The sequence below is a fragment of the Chanodichthys erythropterus genome, chromosome 10 (assembly GCF_024489055.1).
Source record: "Chanodichthys erythropterus isolate Z2021 chromosome 10, ASM2448905v1, whole genome shotgun sequence".
In the NCBI taxonomy this organism is placed as follows: Eukaryota; Metazoa; Chordata; class Actinopteri; order Cypriniformes; family Xenocyprididae; genus Chanodichthys; species Chanodichthys erythropterus.
The window spans coordinates 56,532,735-56,555,559 of NC_090230.1; the positions used below are offsets into that span (position 1 = coordinate 56,532,735).

Genomic DNA, 22,825 nt, shown 5'->3' on the forward strand with positions numbered 1-22,825 from the left:
CTCCATTTGATGTATCATGCCCCATTCTCTACCCCCACAAGCATAGAAACTCAGAGAAGCTCATCAAATTCTGTGTTGATAGTTGTATAATACACCCTCACTGTTTTTGTAACTCACTTTTTCTCATCACTTGCAGTTATAGGTGCATTCTCCTCTAAAGACACTAAAGAACAGCCCCTTACCTCAACGTTTCTGTTTTTCATTCCCATCTAGCCATGCTAATTCATCAAAGTGAAGCTAGCATTGTGTTTGCGTGAGGCCTAGCTTGAAAAGAGGGTATTGGCGTATGCGAAGGAACAGAGAGCCCACATATGTCAAATGGCAAAGTCTGGGCATTAATCTTCACGCCTCCATCTGCATGCACTCTCGGAGAGGTGTATGTTGGAGAAATTGGGTCAGGAAATTCACGGTTGTTAACATTAACCTTTGTTATCAGATCTCACTCCTCTTACAACTCAGAGTCAACTATATGCAACTAATAGCTTTTTTTCAATGCTATGATACCAGTGCAAAACTTGTTTCACAATGCATATTGCATTAACAGCACAACTTTAGAGGTCAATAGCCGTCCTTCCAGACTGATAGATGATACAGCTTTTGCTAAGTATACACAATTAGCAACTTCTAAATTAGCCTTTGAAGGTCACATTCCATGTCAAGTGCATATTAATCTATTTTCTGTTGTATTTATAAATGTCATCACAGTTAATGAATGTTGCTGGAATTATGCTCATCAGGAGAGGTGCCATTCAAAAAAGCAAAAAAAAAAAAAAAGTCTAATGTTTAAATGTGCCGTCATTCTTAGCTTATGCTCCTCAAACTGCAATTTAGAATGGAAATAAAGTATAGTTTGAGATAAATTATGCAACGATAATTACGCTTTAATATCACCATAAATGCCACGACTGTATATGTAGTCATAATATTAGTGCAATTACTGTACATGATCTAATGTCTCTGTTTGCATGTGTGGCAGCAGCGGTAAATCTACTGATAGATTGCCCTCTTAGATTCCAAGCTTCTGTGTGTGTACTCGGGTTGTGCACGATGACGCAAACACTGCAGTGAAATGGTTGTTTCCAAAAACTAATGCTTACAATAAGTTTTAATTTCCTGTGTGGGTTAGCAGCTGTCTGGTGGCCCTTAAAACAGAAGCTCAAAACGAAACTCCTAAAATTTGTGATGATTATTTCCCCAAAAGACAAGACAAGTCAACTCTTCTCACTCTGAAAGTGTGAGAAACAATTCTTCCCAGTTATAGTGATTGTGATGTTCCTAGTTAATTAGGTGTCTAGAATGTCCAAACCTTCTCACGGAGGGACACTGTTCTGTAGAGTTTAGCTCCAATTTCAAATAAACATCTGAACCAGCCGATCAAGGTCTTCAGAATAAAGAAACTTCCAGGCAGGTGTTTTAGAGTAAGTTGAAGCTAAACTCTGCAGGACATTGGACCCCCAAGAGCAATATTAGGCCACGTTCACACTGTACGTTTTGGGTATTGACAGCTGCATTTACTTACAGGTTTGAGTCTTGAAATGTCCCGTTCACACAGCAACTTACAGTAGCGTCTCAAACACTGTCTGTATGAACATGCAATGAGAGTCAAGCCCGTATTCTCTTACTAGTAACCATAACGACAGTGACCAATGTAATATTAAAGATGGCGACATCCATAAAACTGAAAAGTCTTATCACTTTTGACACGATGAGACTAATTTAACCGCGAGTTCATCCATCAAAACTTCATTAACCAACAGCAGCATGTAAGCACACGGTTTTTAACCATTGCACTTGTGTGTCACGTCCTTATGTGACATCTCACGCATGACACAGCATTTGAATTTGGAAAAGAAACACAAAACCGATGGGAGCCGCATCAGTGGAAAACAGTGACTGGATCCATGATGCACAGCTCATATATCTGTCGTTGTAAGTTACCGAAAGCGAAACCACACACTTAACACCTTAGAAGAGCGGCTCTCTTGCACCATATGACGTGACAGACAACTAGTTGTCCAGTCTGGTTCCGTTCATACAGCACAGATTTTCAGAGTTTGTGAGTCCTGAAAATTGACTGATGTGAGTTCGGTTATGGAATGCGGTTGTCACTCCTGTAATTAACCGTACTGTGTGTGAAGTGAACGTAACCGTATTAAGGACTCAAATACAGGACTGATAACCGTATTCTGCCGCTGTGTGAACGTGGCTTTAGACACCTTTGCATGTGGTATTACTCAAATTCTCCTGCTCAGCACAGAAAAGACAAAGTGGAGATTGCAACGTCCTCTCATGCAGAACCAATCGAGATCAGAGCTGAACGTGATGAACTCAAAACTTTGGAGAGCTAGTCATGCTTTACAGATGATGTGGTTGGAATTTGTTTCCAAAGTTAGCTGAAAGATCCTGCAAGGTAACATCCATCATCCAAAAAACACTATACCACTGGAAACATTCTCTGGTGTTATGTCACTAGTAGTTGGAGAACCCACCCAAATGTTCTTTTCTTCAAACAGACCTGTTATTCCAGTGACACTCACGAACAGGCCCTCCCTTTCCGGACAGATTAGCCCTGAGTGTTATCCAAACAAGACTTGCACGTTGTTTTACTTGCGAGTGGCAGTGTCTGGTGAGTAGCGTGCCACCGGTGGGAGTAAGGAGAAGGGCCACTAAGCAGGGCAATCACGCCAGGATTACCCTGAGGTAACAGGAGTATTTGAATGAAGTCACGGCAGCTTTTGGTAGCCCAGCAGTGAGAGGCTCCAACCCAGGGTGTGAGTTTAGGGAGGGTTGTTAGGAGAAAGGAATTGGAGAGATGAATACAACGGAGGAAAAGTAGATGGGAAAGGAGGTAGGATAGATAAGGGAGACACACAAGAAAACACAAGAGCATAAGACATGTTATGAAAGGTTTTCTCATGGGGAGTAATAGTGTGGAATACAAAGCAGGCTTGTCACAGTAGAGTCTGTTGGCCTGCCAGAATGTGTACCCTTTGCAAACGAGAGCATCCTGTAGCAAACAGTTGCAGTTTCCTGTCTGCTGTCACTCCGTAAGCCCTGCTACCTCAACGGCTCTCTCTCTAGAGAATTTGTAGTAAAGATTCTGTCAAGGTGTGATACGGTCTTGATCAAATAGCTTTGCGTCCCAGATGAGTTGTAAACTCAGAATCGATAGACACCTCAAAAGATGAGAATACAACAGAGAATTTGTTGTTGAACCATGTATCAGCCAAAACCTCAAATTAACAAGAAAATTGTTACCAGAGACAACATACAACTTACAATATTTTATTAAACATTAGTTTTTTCTCCTATAGTTGATCACCTTGGTCCACTATTAGATTTTATCGGGATTGTTTGAGAGAACGTGTAAGCCCAAGTCATTTTTCTCATCAGAAAAAAATATTTATCTTTCTTTCAGAGACATGCCTAGACCTGACATGATGAATGATCTAAAAGTGTTACTTTGGCTGGCACACTGGCATCCCTTCAGAAATGCTTTGTGTTCCCTTCAGCATAGAAACGTTTTTAAATCAGAGTACATACTTTGCAACAAGTCACTGAATTCTAGTCACAAGAATTTCCCCTTTTGACATAAACACATCAACATCTCAAAAAGACCCTTTGCGTCAGGATTGATTGGGGAAATAATAACAACGGCTGCGCAAATGGAGACAAATTACGGCAAGCGTTGTTGGTGCTCTGAGTGCCTGTCAAAACAGATGTAAAAAACGAGCGGCAGGATTCTTTCTGACCCCTGCCGGAGCTCGTTTCTTCCCTCTCCCTCCTGCTGCCACCCTGCGAAGAGAATGGGAACAGAGAAGGAGCGATTGTTGGTTTTAGGCCTCAGTGTACTTCCTGTAAACTATGGGAGTGCTTTGTAATGACATCCAGGTATGTTTGCTCTTCATTTTGCACGGCTCATCTGTGATCAGTGCTGGAGGACATGTGTGGCGGTGGAGATGGAGTAAGAGAGGGAGGCGTACAGCAAGCAGATTTCAATCCTTTCTGATGAGGAGGACAGGGGGCCGCAGACACAGGCCTGCCACGGGATGTTTACATTCCACCAGCAAGGCCACGCAATTCCCTCATTCAAAGCAGAGCCGAGGTAGAGCGAAGGAATAAATGTGCAAGTAATCTGGGTATAAAGGAGTGTTTTCTCCAAGGGCCCGGGGCGAATGCAGCAGGTTCATGCCATCTACTTCATACTAAGAATGAATTAGATATTAGAAAATAATTGCCGAGTCGCCAGACAGCAAAGTGCTCTTGAACTTGATTTTACAATCAGTTTATTTCTGCCACAATATATTTTTTTGGGCCACATCAGTTGTTAGTCTATGTTTACGAATATTTATAAGCTAGAGGACTTTATAACATGCCTTTGGCACTACAGGAATAGCCTCAGTGACTTGACTGAAGACTCATCATCAGTCGATTTTGAATGCTTTTTGATTTGGCTTGTTACCAATGAACACTGCACTGGAATATCTTGGCTCAAGGTCGTCAGTCAAATATGAATGAAACCTGGTTGTTGAATGTCTGTTTTTGCATTGTGAATTTACACTGTGCTTATTGAATTGGACTGCGTTATTTTTGGCTTGCAGCAAAGCACATCCCTCTGAAATCCTGTTTTACTGCTCAACTGTTTTCAATTTTTATTTATTTATTTTTTTTAATTCAAGCCATGATCTTCAAAGAAGTTAATTTAGTGTGCCCTGAGATGAAACAACATAATAAAGCAACAAGCAATTAATTACATTTCTCCAGCTACGTCTTCAACAAGCGGCATTTGTAGCACGCTTGTTTTTTAGTAATTTGGTGTTGTAACGCTCTCGTCTGCGCAAAATCTCATTGGCCCAAAATAAATTGATCATTCACTTTTTAGCAAATCAAATACTTTCATTTGGACTCTTTTGGCAAATGTTTCAAACACTTGTAAAACACTCTAAATGTAGAACAAATGTTCCAACACTTGCTAAGTGCTGCTAACTCGGTAAACATCATCTTTGAGCATCAGGCAATGGAATGTCTTGCTGATCTGAAGCTGGGCATTATACAAACATAGTATCCAGGTTGTTCACAGTTAATGATAAACATTCACTATTTAGCAAACCATATGTATCCTTGAGCCTGTTTAGCAAAATGTTGTTAGAAATAGGCAATGCTAGCATTTATCCTCTGCAGTTTGGTTACTGGGAAATCTTACAATTGCTAAGCTAACAATAGCTTTGCTATTTTGTTTCCTTATGCACCATCTTTCATTGGCCAATGGAACACCTTTATGATTGGAAGTAGGTGAAGAGAAATATCCCACATCCAACTTTGAATGAAATGCAGCATTAAACATTAAGTATGATCTGACTGGCTGTTGCATAAAAGCATAAATACTTTCAGTGAAGTCTTGACACTGGAAGTACCCGGTTGGATTAGGACACGGTGTAAGACTAGACCAGCTCCCTGCATACTTTGAAATCATGATAATCACAGCATAGCATCAGCACCACCATGGTAACATATGGTCCAATTGCTGCAATAGTCTGATGCTGCCAAAGCCATTCTCTTACAGTGTATGATAATGTTTCTGGCTCAGATTCTGTAATTCACAATCTACCCACTTGAAAGGCTGTCTTTTAATACTTATGTGGTTCCTGAAATTCCCAGCCTTGCACCGAATCAATGATATGAGCACAGCAAGCACAGCCCCATATATCTGCACAGCCTGTCAGCAGCAGCTAGATTTCAGCTCCACATGTGGAATGCTAAGGATGTATGTTACTGTGTATTAGCAAATGAAGAGGGGAGGGGGCTGCTATTGCTGTGGAGTGCATTTCTGAGATTATGATCCAGTTCAATCAGGGTTGCCTTTGTGTATTAGGGCTTTGGGTGCGAGTGGGATGGGGTGCTTTAATCTCCTCTGGTGCCGATTTGCATTGGAGCGTTGCCTCATGCTGCTCTCCATCACAAGGGGCTGTTGAGTTGCACATCCTGTTTCATCTCCTCTGGCAGGCTGCTCATGTGTCTGGGGAAACAAAGTGAGACTGAGTTTCTGTCAAAAGTTCCATTGTGCATTGAATCGGGAAAATAATAAGCCATTAATAAAAAAAAAAAATTTTAAAAAAAAAGAACGATGCAAGGCCCACATCATTACATCCCAGTATCTTTTTTCTTCTGACTAGTGGAAATATTACATATAAAAAAAGAAAAAAGAAAAGAAAAGAATAGAAAAAAAGAAGAAGAATGTAAAAAAAAAAAAAAAATCTGCAACATCTCTGAACAAATGAGATATAGTAATATGTTACAGAGATTTTACAAGGATATTGTTAGACATGACACTAAGCAGAATGATATGACCAATGTTAAATAATCACAATAAACAATTCTTATAGTTTCACACTGCACATATATATATATATATATATATATATATATATATATATATATATATATATATATATATATATATATATATATATATATATAACATAACCAATGGTCAGTAAAAATAATTAATTCATATTGTGTCTCTCGGTTGAAATCTTGACTTGGGACAAAAGGTCAAGTTGTCCCCGTCTTATCAGCGACCCTGTATGTATATATAATAATATTCATTTTGGTGTCTGTTTATGCTTTGTTCTAAAGAAATGCAACCATTAAAGATCAGTTTGTGATTTTTGTATAAAATACAACTGGTGGGTGCAGAGCAGCGACTTTACAATGACTTTGAACATGGTTCCAGCAGTAATTTTGGTAGCTCGTGGGTATGGATTGACCATTGGCTTTGGACATGATTTGAGTTAGTAATTTGATAATTTGACTAGATTATGTTAGTTGGTATGCTTAGTGTATACCCATTTAGGGGTTTTCGTAGGTGACACGCTAAGTGAAACTTGTGGAAAGAGTGTTAGTCTTCAACTAGATAGACTTTGAAGCATGTGGTGCATCACGGGAGGTCTGGGAGAAGAGAGAAAATAAGGAACAGCGCCAGTGGCTAGGAGTAAGCAAGCAACCCCCCTGACAAGTGTAAGAAAATAAACCAAGTAGCCAAACCCACATTCCCAATGTAGAGCGTCTAAGCCCAGGAGCCCAATGATGAAGCGGTCTGATCCATGTAGTATCAATCTGATACTTTCTAATCCTATTGACCTTTGCAGACTATGTAGCATTTCATGACCTTTGTTTGTGTGAAAATCCCTCTGTGTTACAATACAATATCAGCCAGGGAGAGAAAACTTCCATATGCCGCAGTACTACCCAGCCCACCCGCAGCCTGGAGGCATGGACGTGATGAGTCCTTGTAAACTCTGGCAGATCTGAAAGCATGTTGATGTCATGAAACCAAGGATGAAATAAAATATTCATGATTTGAATATTCATTGACCTTTTTTGAATAATGGGGCTGATAAAAGTCTATTTTCAAGCTGATTAATTCTGGTCAGTGATAGTTTGAAGCAAGTAAAGCTGGTTTGTGAAGTTTTACTTGTTAAGTTAGTTAAAAGCCCTCTTGGGACAGCAGCATACCAGTATCCCACACTGGGCACCAACTGTAGGTTTTCTAGTGTTTTCAGACTGCCCTGCATGAAACTTCTGGTTGTACTGTGTATGTCCACAAAGCTATATTTTGAGAATGTGAGTTATAAATTGTAAGTTCATTGTCTTTGTACTGGTATAAATAATATGTACTGTACAAAGGGCACTCATTTACACAGACAGCTTCTGTTTGCACAGCCAATTAACTGCTTTGTGCTTTTGCCGCATGTTTCAGAAGGACAGCTGTTCCTCATCTAGCCAGGAGTTGTAGTTGTCCGTCCGGTCCTCTATTGGCCGGTCTAGAATTCCCTCCACAAGCAACACTGCATATGTCCTGCTCATAAACCTTTAGCACTTCCATGTGGGTGTAAAGTCCCTCTCCTCTCATCTCTACATGACGCCTCTGCTAACCTCTGCGGCCAGTTTACATCTACATTATCAAGTGTCAGTCTGACAACTACTTTAAACTACAGCCATATTTCTCCCTTCCACCCCTTTCCTAATTGGAGCTTCAGACTCATTGCCCTTGAAACTCTATGCATGCCATGTTCACAACAAATTTGCATGTATCGGAAGTTGTTTGGCTTGTGTAGTTGGATTTCTGTAAAGTAATATGCATGTTCTGAACTTTTGACATGCTTAGCCATAATGTTGTGGTGGGTAGTGAAAGTTTGGAATCCAATAATTTCCTGTCTTAAAGATAAAATGCAGTTACGGAGTATTACAATTGAATTGCCAATTCTATGTCACCTTGTGGCAATACTTAAAAAGGAAGCAAACCTAAGATCTGATATGGCCATAAGTGAAGTACCTGCTAATTGCATAATGGGAATTAGGCATTCTGAGCTATCGAAAGGTAGCAGATATGATGAATTGTTCCTGGGCTTTGTTGTGTCATGCCAGTGTGCCACCGTTTACGCGCCCTATCGCCGCCTGCCCACAGCTTCAACAGATAAGCAGGCAAGAAACAAGAAATGGATTTATTTGATGCTCCGTAATAGCACGGTCTGGAAAAAGTGGGCAGGCAGCCTCCTTAATGAGAATCCTCAAAGGGAACAAGGCAGAGGGCAAAGCAATGACTCCCGTACTAAAGATATTTAGTGAGGAGATATTTCACAAGCTTACACAACTGAGAATCCTCACAAAGCATTGTCTTCTGGGGGTTTCTAAAGCTATAAAATGAGCTTTTGAGAAGTTCAGCCTCAATTCAGGCATTTACCCTTCTTGCAATTATTCTTTTTTGATATCTAACATATGTTTGAGAATGATAATCATGTTTGGTCAATGGACACAATTAAATCGGTTCAAAGAAATGATCATGTGTGGGGGAAGTTGTATTGAACATAAAACATTACGAATGCATGCAATACATTAACTTTAAAGTGAAGAGAATATAATTACCCTTGTTTTTAAAGCTAAAATAATCAGGATGATGAAATCAGCAGACATTCAAGTTAGTTCAAAGTGTAAGGTGACCGGAGATTTTTCTTTGAGCTAAGACTGACTATACATAACTTATTCAAAAAGTTACTCTGCTCCCATTCTGTCATTTAAAAGTGATATATCACATTATAAAATATCCTCTCTGGATTTAAACGTGTGTTTGTAAGTTTTTAGTTGCTTGAAAGACATCAAATTGGCTTACACAATACTATTATCGGCAAGGGAAGTTTCCCAGTAGCAACAATTGGCACTGTATTTCTATCTCAAAGGTGTCCAATAGAATTTTTTTTTTTTTTTTTTTTTTTTAGATTTTGTCATTGCTTATAAGTTATCTCTAAAGATTGAAATGTTTTCTGTGAGCAAGGAATTTGCAGTCAAATTTATGACAGCATGTCACGCTATCTATATGAACCAATCCTAATGCACATTTGGGTTACAGCAAACAGTCGCCACTGTCACCATCCTCCTCTCGCAACAGCCTTTCGTTTTCCATTCTACTCAACACTGCTGTATCACAGGCTTTGACATTGGAGTAAATGTAAAATTCATGGATTTGGTTTGCCCAGAGCGTGTGGATTAAGCTACAGGGGTAGTTAGTCAGGTCAGTGGAAGAAAGAGAGATTGCTTTTTCCGACCCCTGTGCATTGTGGGAGTCACAACATCGTAATGAAAGTCAAAGAGGAGCATTGATGTGTTCTTTGAGTTTTGTTTGTTTGCCTGTTTGTGTATTCTGAACCTTCGTCTTTTTTCTTATGTTTCTTTCATTGTTGCAGCTGTCGCATGACAGCGGACATCTATAGGGCATTACTCGTGGTTGCGACATGAAAAAATGCATTTTCTTTTGATGTCAAAGCCCATAACAACACGCCTTAGGGAGTAAAAAAGATTCTGTAGAAAAACAACCACATCTTCCTTTTCTTGTGAAAAACACAGTAATGACCGAACTGATTTTAAGTAGAAAAATAAACAGACCTGCTATTTTCTCATCACCGGCAAACCAAAAACCAATTGTGTTCGATATTTGTAGACAAAATATATTCATTCATATTTTTTTTTCCCGCACACAATCTCATATAATTTAATGTGACAAAAACAAGCTTCACATTTGTCATACAGAGCGCATATAAACACCAACATGATGTCCTATCTGCAGTGGAGCACACAACAGTCAAAGATGTCCATCTAGTGCATGTTTACATAGAAAAAACAATGGAAATCAGCATAATAGAATACAAAAATGTGATCTGTATTGGTCTAAAAAGTATGTTGCTGGGTTCAACACTGCATGCATTTCACTTGCCTTTTCAACTAAAATAGCAAACTTGAAAATGTATTTAGGAGCATGTGTGCAAATAAAGTCCCTGCAGGACTTTTTAAAAAAGTAAAAAAAAAAAAATCTTAATTATCATTTTAAGAGGTCTTAAATTTGGCAATGGAAAAACAGGAATTGCAGTACAGCTTAATGTGATCATTAAACTTCAAAAGGCTATAATTTCTTTTTAAAAATTTGAGCGCTCCACATTTCAAAATAAAAATGCAGCACTGTTGCACATTCTACTTGCGGTTTCAGAGCAACCTGCTATCTACTATTGACTGTTTGTGGCAATGTTTACTTTGTTTTTACATTGTCTTTTCAAATGAGCAGCTGACAACAGTAAAACATAGACATTTCAAAAAAAGAGTCCCAGTGTATTTCAGGATTGTTTACTATTAAAAGTACCGCATTATGCATAAATGTTTTTTTTTTTTTTTTGATTATGCAATAAACTAAATAAATGTCTCCTTGGATCCCTTTATTGAGGAAAAACACATCTGATACATTTTCATTGCGGCCCTTATCGTTTTTAAATGCGCTTCAAAATGTTTCAACTTCGAGTGCTCCTTGTAAAAAAAGTAAATGTCAAGCCATGTGTAGCAATCACGGTGATGTTGACCCTCTGTTCTGTTTCCTCAGGTGCCAGGATTCAGTATGAAAGGATAGGATGTGATGTCACTATGCAGTGTGGCTCGCTGGACAATGACGCCTCTGTAACGTGGAAGGTGAATGGCACGGACGTGAAGGCCCGTCGGCGGGAAGAAGGACCACGGCTCATCTTGATGGAGGTGAACATGAGTAGTAACGGCTTATACAGCTGCTTCCAAAACCCTGACGGCCAGCGGCGTGACCAGATCAATCTCCGCATCGGATGTAAGTGACTGTTTATCCCGATTTCTTTTTCCTCATATTCACTACATCCTTCCCAGAACTTCGAATAACCCTGGACAGTGTTTACCCCGACACTTCTTTTTCTAAACAAGCACTGCACTCGTTTCCGCCACTTGCTACCCGGTCATCTCATAAAGGCCAGTAACCTCTTGTTTGGATGTCTCCACTGTGTATTTGAAGAGTCTAATTATTAACAACAAACGTCATTGTTTGACCCTGACCTTGTCTTGGTTCTCCTCCGGCCCCTGATCCCAAGCCTTGTCTTCTCCAGCAAGCAGCTGCTTCTATCTGTGTGGGAGTCACTGGGGTGCAAGTTTTATGTCTTATCTATTTGTCGATTGGATTAATTTGTCACGGTGGATCTTTTTTATGAGGTTACACAACATGATGTGAGAGAAGATAGTATGCCTCGTCCAGATGCGCACAATACAACAGGATCATTTTGTAGGACTTTTGAGTGGCCCCCCAAAGATGAATTTGGACATTCGATCACTCGAAAGGGATAGTTCACCCAAAAATGAAAATTATCCCATGATTTACTTACCCTCAAGCCATGGTGTATATGACTATCTTCTTTCAGATGAACACAATCAGAGATATATTTAAAAATACCCTTAGTCCTCCAAGGTTTATGATGTCAGTGAATAGGGGGCTGTGATTTGAATTAAAAAATAATGCATCCATCCATAAAAAAAAGTAATCCATACAGCTCCAGTGGGTTAATAAAGGCCTTCTGAAGCGTCTTTGTAAGAAAAATAGGGTTGTGCAATAATTTAAGCTCCTCTTCTTTTATATTGGAATCCTCCAAAAATCGTTTTAGACTTATAATTTGTGACCGGTGATTTGTTTTACTCTATCCTCTACACCTGCATGTTTTTAGTCCTCGGAGGACTAAAAATATTTTTAAATATATCTCTGATTGTGTTTGTCTGAAAGAAGATAGTCATATACACCTAGAATGGCTTGAGGGTCAGTAAATCATGGGATAATTTTCATTTTTGGTTGAACTAACCCTTAAGCTGTATATTAAATATCTTTATAGCTGTATAATAAACACAACGTGTTTGGATAGGCTGTGCATTTTATGAACATTTAGAACAAAGGTGAGCGAGGTGTTAGACTTCTTTTCCGCAAATCTCAGATAACCCCACAGCTAAATTATGAACTGTTATGCTGTAGCAAAATGTGCAAAGCACTGTAATCAATATTATGTGACAAGATGCTACCCGTAACGCCGCCTGACAGCAATTTCATTGACTAATCAAATTAGACGAATGAAGAGGGGAAAAGTGGAGATGAGTCCTCTTATGAGAACATGATGAGGAATGTGCTTCATCACCCGCCTCTGCGTACTTCCACAGCCCCTGAAAATGACTGAACAAAATGTAAGTGAGATCACATAATTAATAAAAATAGTCTAATTTCTCTAAAGGAATTTCATTTTACATGCATTAATACTGCAGCATTTCAAAAAGCATGATTGCGGTTTTTACTATAGCAAAAACTATAGTAAATTTCCTTTTATTCTCTCTGTCTCTGCAAGAGCAAATGTGAACTAATTCTCATTGTTTCTTCTAAGATAAAAAAAGGAGAGCAAATTAAGACTTATGTTAAAGGGATAGTTTACCTAGCCACAAGTCATTCCAAACCTGTATCACTTTCAAACTGGTTTGGAAAGAAATGATGGTGAATAAATGATTTAAATAATTGAAATTTTGGTGTAAACTATGCCTATAAGACATTAATCTCACGTGTCTCCGCTGTTTACTTCTGGTACTAACATCTGTTCCAGGTGATCTAAACACAAGTGTTCAGCCGAGACAGATTGCCATTTACACCTGGTAGTAAGATCTTAAATGTGTCTCCTGTGGCCTCTTGTGATCGGACTTCATAACCACATTCTTAGTGTGTTACTGCACTGTGGCTAAAGCACAAACAGTTAAAAGCACACTGTGACACATGGTATTTTAAGTGGGCTACAGGGTGTTTTCTGTTTAGCAGATGCCGTTAAATTGGTCTCATCTTAAAATTCTTTAACCAAGCAAAGGTGAGAACAATATTTCATTGTGTGGCTTTGCTCTGCAAAAACAGATTGTGAGCTTATGTCTGGCGGGCTAGTGGGCGTGTGGCCGCATTTCCTCTCTCACAGCGGCTGGGTCATGGGCAAGACGGCTCAGCTAACAAGATAAGTTCTGCAGCTAAGTGTCTGAATGAGAATGGCATGGTCCCAATCCCACAGACAGGGAGAGGCCCCTCCGCAAGTACGTCAAACACTCTGCCTATCTGTGACAGGAACGCTTGCCAGGAATTAGAGGGAAAGAATCGGGTCTGGCCATTTAAAAGGATTCCTGTAGCTCCTCTAAACAGTCTTTAGTGGTCTGTCATAACCAAAACAGCTTGTAGGTCAACTTTCACTGAGAAACCATAGGAAATAAGTTATGGTTTCCCTGATAATTACGATGGTTTTGTTTGTGCCCATGGATGGTTCAAGATAGCTACTGTTTTTTTTGTTTTTTTTTAAATGTAAGCTTTGCATTCAAGCATTGTGCCAGGTATCCCTACATACAGTGGAATCTTCATTGTTATAATGTAAATAGTAAATATGTTCTTATTGTCTGTGATTTTATTACACTGCATAGCATTTCCACTTTGACTGTGGACCTGTAGCTGGAAACAAGAAATTCTTATGAAAAAAGACAAGGAGTGAAATCAGTAAACATCACAAACTTGATGCCAATCAAGCAAACATCACAAACTTGATGCAAACCTATATCATCCACACAAGGACCATGGCTCAACATCTCAGATGTATTAACAATAATTATTGTCCATGAATAATCATGCCCGAATCAAATTCCTAAAAAGGTCCTGGGCACACATCTTTGCAGGCCGTTTCTTCTTACCCACAAGTACTAGATCCCTAGTTTCAGCCTCAGACGTCATGCCCATGGACTGTTGGCTGAACATCTAATGCATATGGCACACTTATCTGGAAATACTTCAGGAGTTTCGAAGTCATCATCTGGTTGGTTGAATTCTACAGGATGTCCAGGAGACGAGGGTGTCGCGTTCTTTAACAAATGCTGTGATGCCAAACCTCCTCATGGAAGAAGAAAGCCGTCGTCTTTACAACTAAACGCTATGTGAAGTTCGTGGCTCCATTGTTGCAGTAAACTTGCATAATGTTCTTGAATGAATAATTAACAAAATGAACTGTGATTGGTTGTTACATGTCAGTAAAACGTCCTCTTGGGCGGTCCTTGGCCAATGAAAGCTGCGATAGAGCCCAGACCTTCTGCCGTCTGTCTGAAGGTCTGGCTACGTGAGACTACTAGATCCCCCTTTTTTATGTTAAAGTCCCAGTGAAAAGGAAGGAGCAATAACTCTTTTTGTCCATATTACGACATACAACTAAGTGTAACAGATTATCGCAAAGAAAAAGAGTGGATCATCTAAATGGTGTTAATTGGATTTTGAGATGAGAGCGTTGCATATTGGCCAAAATTTTGCACAGTGTGCTAGATTGTAACATTTGTAATGACTCAGTATATGAAATATTTTGGAATAAATAATGACCTCATCTATCATACATTCATAAAGCTGTCTTGAAACACTCAGTAAGATTAATACAGTCCTCTGTAGCATTATTGGTTGGCAGGAAATAGGATGCATAAGCATAGCAAAGTTTCCTAATAATGCTAAACTTTTGCAAGCGTGTTTGCTACTTACATTTGGTCTTTAATTTACTCATTTATGTCTCACACGCATCAAATCCATGAATTGAAATCACTGACAGGTCAAATCCTCCTGATTGCCATTTCACAAAAAGTAATGACTACCTACTGAGAAGTTATCTATTGAAAAGTTGAAGAAATAGACTATGTTGGCCTTCGCTGTCAACTAAAGCATAAAATCACACAGAAAGTAATGTCAGCCTGACAAGCATTTTCATAAAAAGTATAAGGACATAAAAAAAAAAAAAACATTTTACCTCTTGTAAAGTTCAAATCTTGCACCATCCTTTTCCCTGCTGTTGATTTTCTTTTCCTTGTGGTCTGTCTTCATTTAGCTGTAAGAAACAAGAGAAAGCCATTAAAGTGGCATGTTTTGTCTGCCCTGGGAAAAAGCTGCTTTCCTGCAGGACAAAGTGCTGGGTCTACAGTAAGCAATGCTGAGGGTTCAGGCAGGACCACAAAGTATGCGAGGGGAAGCGAGCTGTGCCGTTGTCAGAGATAGCGTGCTCGTGTTAGGCTGCTTTGCGGTGGTTGTCAGGGAGGAGGTTGCGAGAAGACATTTGTCGAGGTCATCACTTCTTTACTTGAGTGCTCATGATGCCTTAACTATTAAACTTTTATTACCTTACTATAAGCAGAGGCGAACAAAAGCATTAAACTAGTTGCTACAGCACCAGTGTGGCCTGAAACTTGTGGAAGATAACTCAAGGGATCATCAAAAAGTGTGTAAAGTAAAAAAAAAAAAAAATTTTCTTTTCTGTTATTCCAAAGATATTTTTCATTCATTCACCCTTGTGGCATTCCAAACCTTTCTTTCTTCCATGAAACACAAACAAGGATATTTTGAAGAACATATGAGCTTTTATTTCCACACATTGAAAGCATATTGTGTCTCTAATGAAATTAAAGCATATTGCAAAAAAAAAAAAAAAAAAAACACCATAAAGGTCCATTCATGTCCATACCATAGCTATAGCAATAACAGCACAGAGGAATGATATCACATTCAGAACATTTTTTTTTTTCCAGCTGAAGAATGATACAAACATTCACAGCCAATCAGAATCCACACAACTTTAAAGAACTTGAAAGAGCATTTAAAGTGACAGACGACAAAACTGCTTGTAATGAACATAACGTTATTTTACATTGATGTGGATGCTAAAATAGTTATCGTCATAGTTAGTTTTTGTTTTGTTTTTTTTCTTGTTGTTTTTTCTTTATTTTCTTTTGGTTACAATATAATAGTATGAGAAACAGACTGAAAATGTAGCATTTTAATATCCTAAAGAGCACAGTACGAAACTGTTGCATCACAATTCATGCATTTCAAAAAATAAAAATCAAATTCCTGGCTAACCTTATATCTTCCAAATAATCAAAGTAGTTCCATACACAGTTATAATTTCTTACATACTTGCATATTTATGCTCAACTAAAATTTTGACTATTAGGCAGATTCTATGTCATTAGCAAAACATGAACAATTACTTTCCTTTTCCCCCTAAGGGACAGGAAAAGAAAATTGCTTTCAACTACCTGCCCTTATTTGTCTGAATTACCATGTGCTGACCACTTCTGATCATTGCCTTGGACAAAACATTTGGTCAATTTCTTTGAGAGTTGGCCCCAGGTCTTATTTGTATTTTGTTGAGGCTATGCTCATTTTCCCTGCAAGCTTTATTGTCTGTGATTGATATTTTGTTTACCATTGGAATCCTCTGGGATTGTGGAGAATGGGTCGGCCAAATGTAGCATACAGTAATTACATCAGATCTGGAGAGAAAATCTCTTTGAGACAAAACTAGACAAGACTCACCAGCACGAGAGGCAAAGGTTTGCTTCTGTTTTTAAAGGTTTTGCTTACCTAGAATTCCTTCTGCAGAACTTCCTCAGTAAAAAAAAAAAAAAAAAAAAGTTACATTATTATTAATAATGAATTAGTACATTTAAAGTATAGTTAGTATAATTATAATATCAATATTGATTATAAAACTTTACAAACTTTCTTTTTCTTTTCTTTTTTTTTTTTTTTTACAGAAGAAGGCTACTTGAGATCACAGATATGTATTCTATTTTGTTGATATGATCTTATAAAAATATAAATAATAATAATAATAAAAACATCTAAATCATTTAAGTTTCTGGATAAATGGAGTACGTTTCATTATCAGATTTACAGCTGAAATTTTCCATGCTGATCAATGACCCAGGGCTTTACACTAAGCAGGAGTGAGAGGAATAGGAAAGAGAATTATAGAGATGTGACATGCTGAAGTTCTCTGCTGCAGCAGATTTATGCCGTTTAGCAGCTTGTCTCATCCTTCGGGAGGAAGGATTGCTGAACTTAGCTGTAATTTACAAGCTTCTTTCTCCAGGATTTCCTCTCTAATCAAATTTTCCCCATTCTTTCCATACTGTCTGCATGTTCTCAAAGAGAAAGACAGATGCTGGAAGAAAAGGGTAAAAGAAAGCATACATATTGCTAAATACTTACCCATTCCAGACCATCAGTATATTTTAGCAAAGATTTCCCATGTTATTCAGCGTGAATATGGTTACTGTCAAACATATTTTCAAACCTAAGATGGATGTGGGTCTGATAAGCAAGGAAATCGATCAGTAATTTACATTTTTTTGTGGTTCATTTCCTCAGTCATAACCTTATACCCTAGTAACATAATAGCGTTGTTATTTATAGCTGAAGTAGACGATGTCAATATGGCCATGGCATCCAGGAGATTCCTGGATACCTTGGAATTCGGAATCTATGTTTTTAATCAGAGTTTTGATTGTACTGGGCAATTGCGGTAGTAAGTCTAAGGAAATTAATAGAATTATGCATGATGTATCAATGTAAAATGTAACAAAAAAGAAATCAACAACCATATGCAAAACCTCCACCAAAACATCTGCATCCACTCAAACCATCAGAACATTTTCAGGACAGGCTCGAAAACAGTAGCTGAGCTTTAAACATTACATAACACACCCTGTGTGCCACTAAGATGAACCATGTCAGATTAGCAACTGCTTTAAGAGGGTCTGTATATTCTTAACAGAGAAAGAACGGGAGCCGATGGACTTATGCCCTCTTTTTCTTCAAACAAACAACAAGAACTTGGCCCCTCAGAACCCACACATAAATACCCAGGCTAGATGAAATAAATCAAACATGACAAAACAGAAGAGCTTCTTTCGGATGAGCCTGTTTTATTGCAGAATAACACATCACTATTGATTTTGGCTCGATTGGAATCCTAAATGGTGGGCGCTTGCTTTTTTTCCATCCGCCGACAACATGGAGTGTGTCCCACATTGAGTTAGCTCATCATGCTGAAAACCTAGTGAAGCTGTTTATCTGTGAAGGCTTAACTTCAAAAGACAGCCCACACACATGCATGCAAACACACTCAGGTTGGGGTTGTGTGTGTCTGTGTGTTTATATTGTATGTAGTGGAAGGTTCAGATACCTCAGGCACCTGTCACAGCTGAACATCTAGGAAATGCAAATAAACTTACTACAGCACATCCAAATCTGATGACGTTATTGCTTAAGGAAAAAAAAAAAAAAAAGATTTATTACTAAATTATTTTTTTTGCAGTAGCCTACAGATTTTTATTTATTTTATTTGTTTAGCACTTTTTGTAAAACTTTTCAAGCAACTTTACAGGTAACGGACCCTTACAAATCCCCCAGTGAGCGCACCAAAAAATGACTGTGACACAAAAAAAAGAAAAGAAAAGAAAAAGAAACTACCTACCAAACATAAACTTAATAAACTCATCCACAAATCTACCTATCATAATTTATTTTTCAACCCATCAACTCTACCTACCCATATTTCACCTAAACTAGAAACTCGCCTACCCAACCACCTATCTACCAACTCTACTACCTATCTGTTCACCCACTTACCTACTTAAAGGTGCAGTCAAAAAACCCAGAATCACAGAAAAGAAAATATAATTTGTTCACCAATTGAAAAGGCAATTGTGGCTTATTCAGCCATAACCAATGGGCACAGGATAACCTTTCTTACACACAACAGAACCTTAAGCCAAATTTAAAAGATAAATTACTTACAAACATAACCTCTCATACTCTATCTGCCTCTGCCTTGATCATATGTTCTGTAAGACTGCCTCTTGTCAACATTTTAGCTCTGATTAATTAACAATTTCAGAAAGAGCCTGAACAAAAGCCACCTGCTTGAATCTAAATTGACAACAGAAATGCAGCTTCCACAGAGGAAACATCTCACTCTGAGCGAAGTAGAAGTGCCAACACTCATTTCCTTTTCCCTGCAGTATGGCACATGCCTTGGGTATGCCCTCTGCTCAAATAGGGAATTAAACAGTTGTAAAGTGTGTGAAGAGTAAGTTTGATAATAAGATATGGAACGTCTAACAACTCCCACGCTGTGAAACACTCTTGAAATTCTTTTGAAGTTCAACAAGATAAAAGCAAGCTGTGTGAGCTGTTTTCTCTGCGTAGCACTTTCTGTTTTATTCTTCTTTCTTTTTTTTTTTTACTGAAATCTTTAAAGACCCCATGAAATGCCTCAGTGAGCAAGGAGTCAATAAACAATGAGTATGTTTACTTTTATGATGTAAATTCTATTAAAACAGTTTGAGGTGGGTCATATAGAAGACCAACAGTGTTTTTAGCCTATAGTAGCCTTTTGTTTACATCATATTCGTGAACCATGATTTGCTAGTAGATAGTTAATTGGAGACAAGTGGCTTTAGGGGGAGTGGCAATCTCATTATTGAAGGCTTTTTTCGGACAGAAACTTGAATACGTCCCTGAGTGATCAGTTCATCAGTATTTTTGTTTTGTTTTTTTTTGTCCTTTTTTTTTTTTTTTGTATACTAGCTCATAGATGACTTCACAGACAGTTCAGAGGTTCTGAAAATAGTTCCAAAATGGTTTTCCCTTTCACTGAATATGGAGAACGGCTGGATTAAATTATGAATAATTCAATTATTCAAGCTGCCCACCAAAAAAAAAGAAAAAAACCATACAGGTGTAACGGCTAAGGCTCTTAGTGTTATTGCGTTTCCAAAAGGAAAAATGATTTCAGAGCATTTCCACTGGGAATCGCTCTCGTCTCGCCTCACTGCTTCATCAGAGATGGAATAATGGAATGGCGTGTCACACTCTGGTAACTCACTATACAACACCTCATTCACGCACAAAAGATTAATCGTGCTGAATATTAAACTGTTAAACAAATATATTCTCTACAAACCTAAAATCTGGATTTAGACCATTTTTTTCAAGGGCCATCATTGTAATCATAACCTAGTCATTACACTAGTTCTCTCTAGCAATTTGAATGCCGTTTGAACCTTGAGTTTAGAGGCCATTATTTTCATTCCGATAAAAGGAGCCTTCATTTAGAAATGAAAAATAAACAGTGTTCATTATGATTAGGATCTTAGCCAAGTGTATAAATAATGTAGGAATAATGTTGTACAGTCTATCTCTACTCCCACTAGAGGTCTTTCACCTCAGTTATAATGAGGGCAGTGCTGGGCTCATACTGTGAATTATTAAAACCCTGAGCAATTACAAAAAATTACACTACATGCCATAGAAAGGCTATTAACATGGCATTGGCTTCCTCTGATTGTGTTTGAAATGTGCCAAGGTTGAGCATTTTCTGCACTTAAAGTGGCTGGTCAGTTAACTTTTGATTTCTTATCATGAATTATTTTTGTTTGTTGAATTTTGGACTTGAACTCATAAACAGAACTGTATTTTGAGCGCCCTCTGTTCTAGTTAATCAGGTCATATGAGGATCTCTGTTTGTGTGGTACACCTGAGTGAACAGGAGGTATATGTCTAGACAGGCGGTAGATGGCTCACTATGGTTTGGAACAGTGCATTTGTATATATGCTTTAAGGGCAAGAAGAGGTCAACTTGATTTTGTTTTTCTCAGTGGTTGCTATTTTCCTATGTCAAGACTTTCATGCTTAGCAGCTAGATTTGCACATTCTGTGGTTTGACCTAACAGGTCTGGGTTAGTTTGTTGGAGTCAGATTTCCAATGAAATCCTTGGTAGAGGGTTGCAAAATGAGGAAAGAATGTGTCTCTAATTTGTGTACAGTTACGGCATAAGGTTAGAGTTCTCTTTTTTCTGACACACGAACGTACACAAGTTCGCTTTATGGTTAGAGAAAGCTTTAACGCAAGAGTGGCAATTTTGATGAATTGTTTCGACCTGATGCCCAAAATGAGGGCTCAGAATTGGCCAAGCTCTTAAAATGCAGAGTTCAAAGTACAGACACCCTCTTCAACTTTTGAGAGAATTACCCCTACATCCCACTCTGTAGTTAAACTTCTTCAGCTTGTTATTTTTCATGCTAAACACCAGTATGCAGCTCAGAACAAGCAGTAATAAGTAGTTAGACATTTCCTGAGTCTGTCTGGCTCCATGTGATCCAACCTCATAAACCAGCATGGAAGTCAAATCAGGTCCGGATGAAAGATGATAAACGCAGAGCAGCGCATGACTGAGCCAACATGTAAGTGATCTATCTGAAATCTCGCCGTATCCACTGAGCATGTGCAGAAATCCACCACCGTACAAGAGCAAGACTATTTATTTTCAGAGCAGAGCAGCCGAGCTATTGTAATTGTTATTTTTAGGGCACTCCATTACGTTACGTAATTTTTACAGTCATAATAATTAAAACAAGGGCTGTCAATTGATTCGTTAATCAGCTGCTTATCAATTAGCAAATAATTTAAAAAAAAAAATAGCATATTTGTGGCAGACATTGAATAAACATTACAAAACATAGCTTTAGAAGTCTATATATATATCGTTATGTCTTATTTAACATAAGCCTATCACTGACCTACAGTCCACTGCAATCCATTTTGCCACAAGTAGTTTAGCATTGAAAAATGTGTTTTGAGACCTTTGTGTCCTTGTTCCGGATTCAGCAGACATGACTAATTACGCTTAATGCGTTATCACTTTTTTTTTTTTTTTTTTTTTTTTTCAACTAATCGCTCCAAAGTAATTCTACTCTGTTTTACAGCCCTATTTAAACTGTCAGTGTAGATTCATGACTTTCTAAAACATCCAGTTTATAAAATGTTCAAACAAACTCTTTATTTAAAAACCACTGGACTACATAAATAGAAGTGAGGAATACCATCAGCTCTAGCAAGCATACAATGTGGACAACTTGGTAGTCATGTGATGTGTGCGGATCATGTGACATATTTGCCAGAGTTACTTCCTGTGTTTTTACAACTGAAGATGGTCTTGTCATTTCTTTTTATGTAAATAGTTTGTTTGTTAAAAGAAATATGTTCCTGATTGAACTGGAAACAATTTAATTTTGATTGTCAAGGTGATCATCCATCCATCCATCCATCCGTTTATATCTTTTGTCACATTTTATAGATAATACAGTTGTCAAAATTACCGACTTCGGTACCTAGTCGGTACTGAAATTTAAAAATTGTGACACTTTGAGCGCTGTTGAGTGGATTCGTAAACACCTCTGATTGGCCATTGTGTTCACGACTCATCGGATCTGTGATTTGCTTCAATGATCAAGGCTGTAAAAACACTTGTAAATAGTCATCAATGAAGCTCTTCACCAAGCGCTCATCATGCTCCCGCTTTCAAAGCACTTTCCAATCCAAACACTTCCGTGTACTTTCAAACACTGTTGTGTGTTTATCATTGTAGCCAATCACAGACATGTATGATGAGTGCATCAATACAATGGCCAATCACAGATGTTTACGAATCCACTCAACAGCACTCAAAGCGTCACATTTTTAAAATTTCAGTACCGATTGGTACCAAAGTTGGTACTTTTGGCAACTCTAATATACAGTTTGTGTTTTGAAAGATGTCACACTTGGTCTCCACTGATTACGGAAAT

At 38.2% G+C, this 22,825-nt stretch overlaps 1 protein-coding gene across 2 annotated transcripts in view; it reads left to right on the forward strand.

The window, feature by feature from the left end:
• cntfr (ciliary neurotrophic factor receptor) overlaps nucleotides 1-22,825 on the forward strand; it is a 196,495-nt gene that overhangs the window by 94,016 nt on the left and 79,654 nt on the right. For both annotated transcript variants that reach the window (XM_067395701.1, XM_067395702.1), the window contains exon 3: nucleotides 10,922-11,155. In XM_067395701.1, coding sequence (XP_067251802.1) covers nucleotides 10,922-11,155 — 234 coding nt within the window. The remainder of the gene's footprint in view (nucleotides 1-10,921; nucleotides 11,156-22,825) is intronic.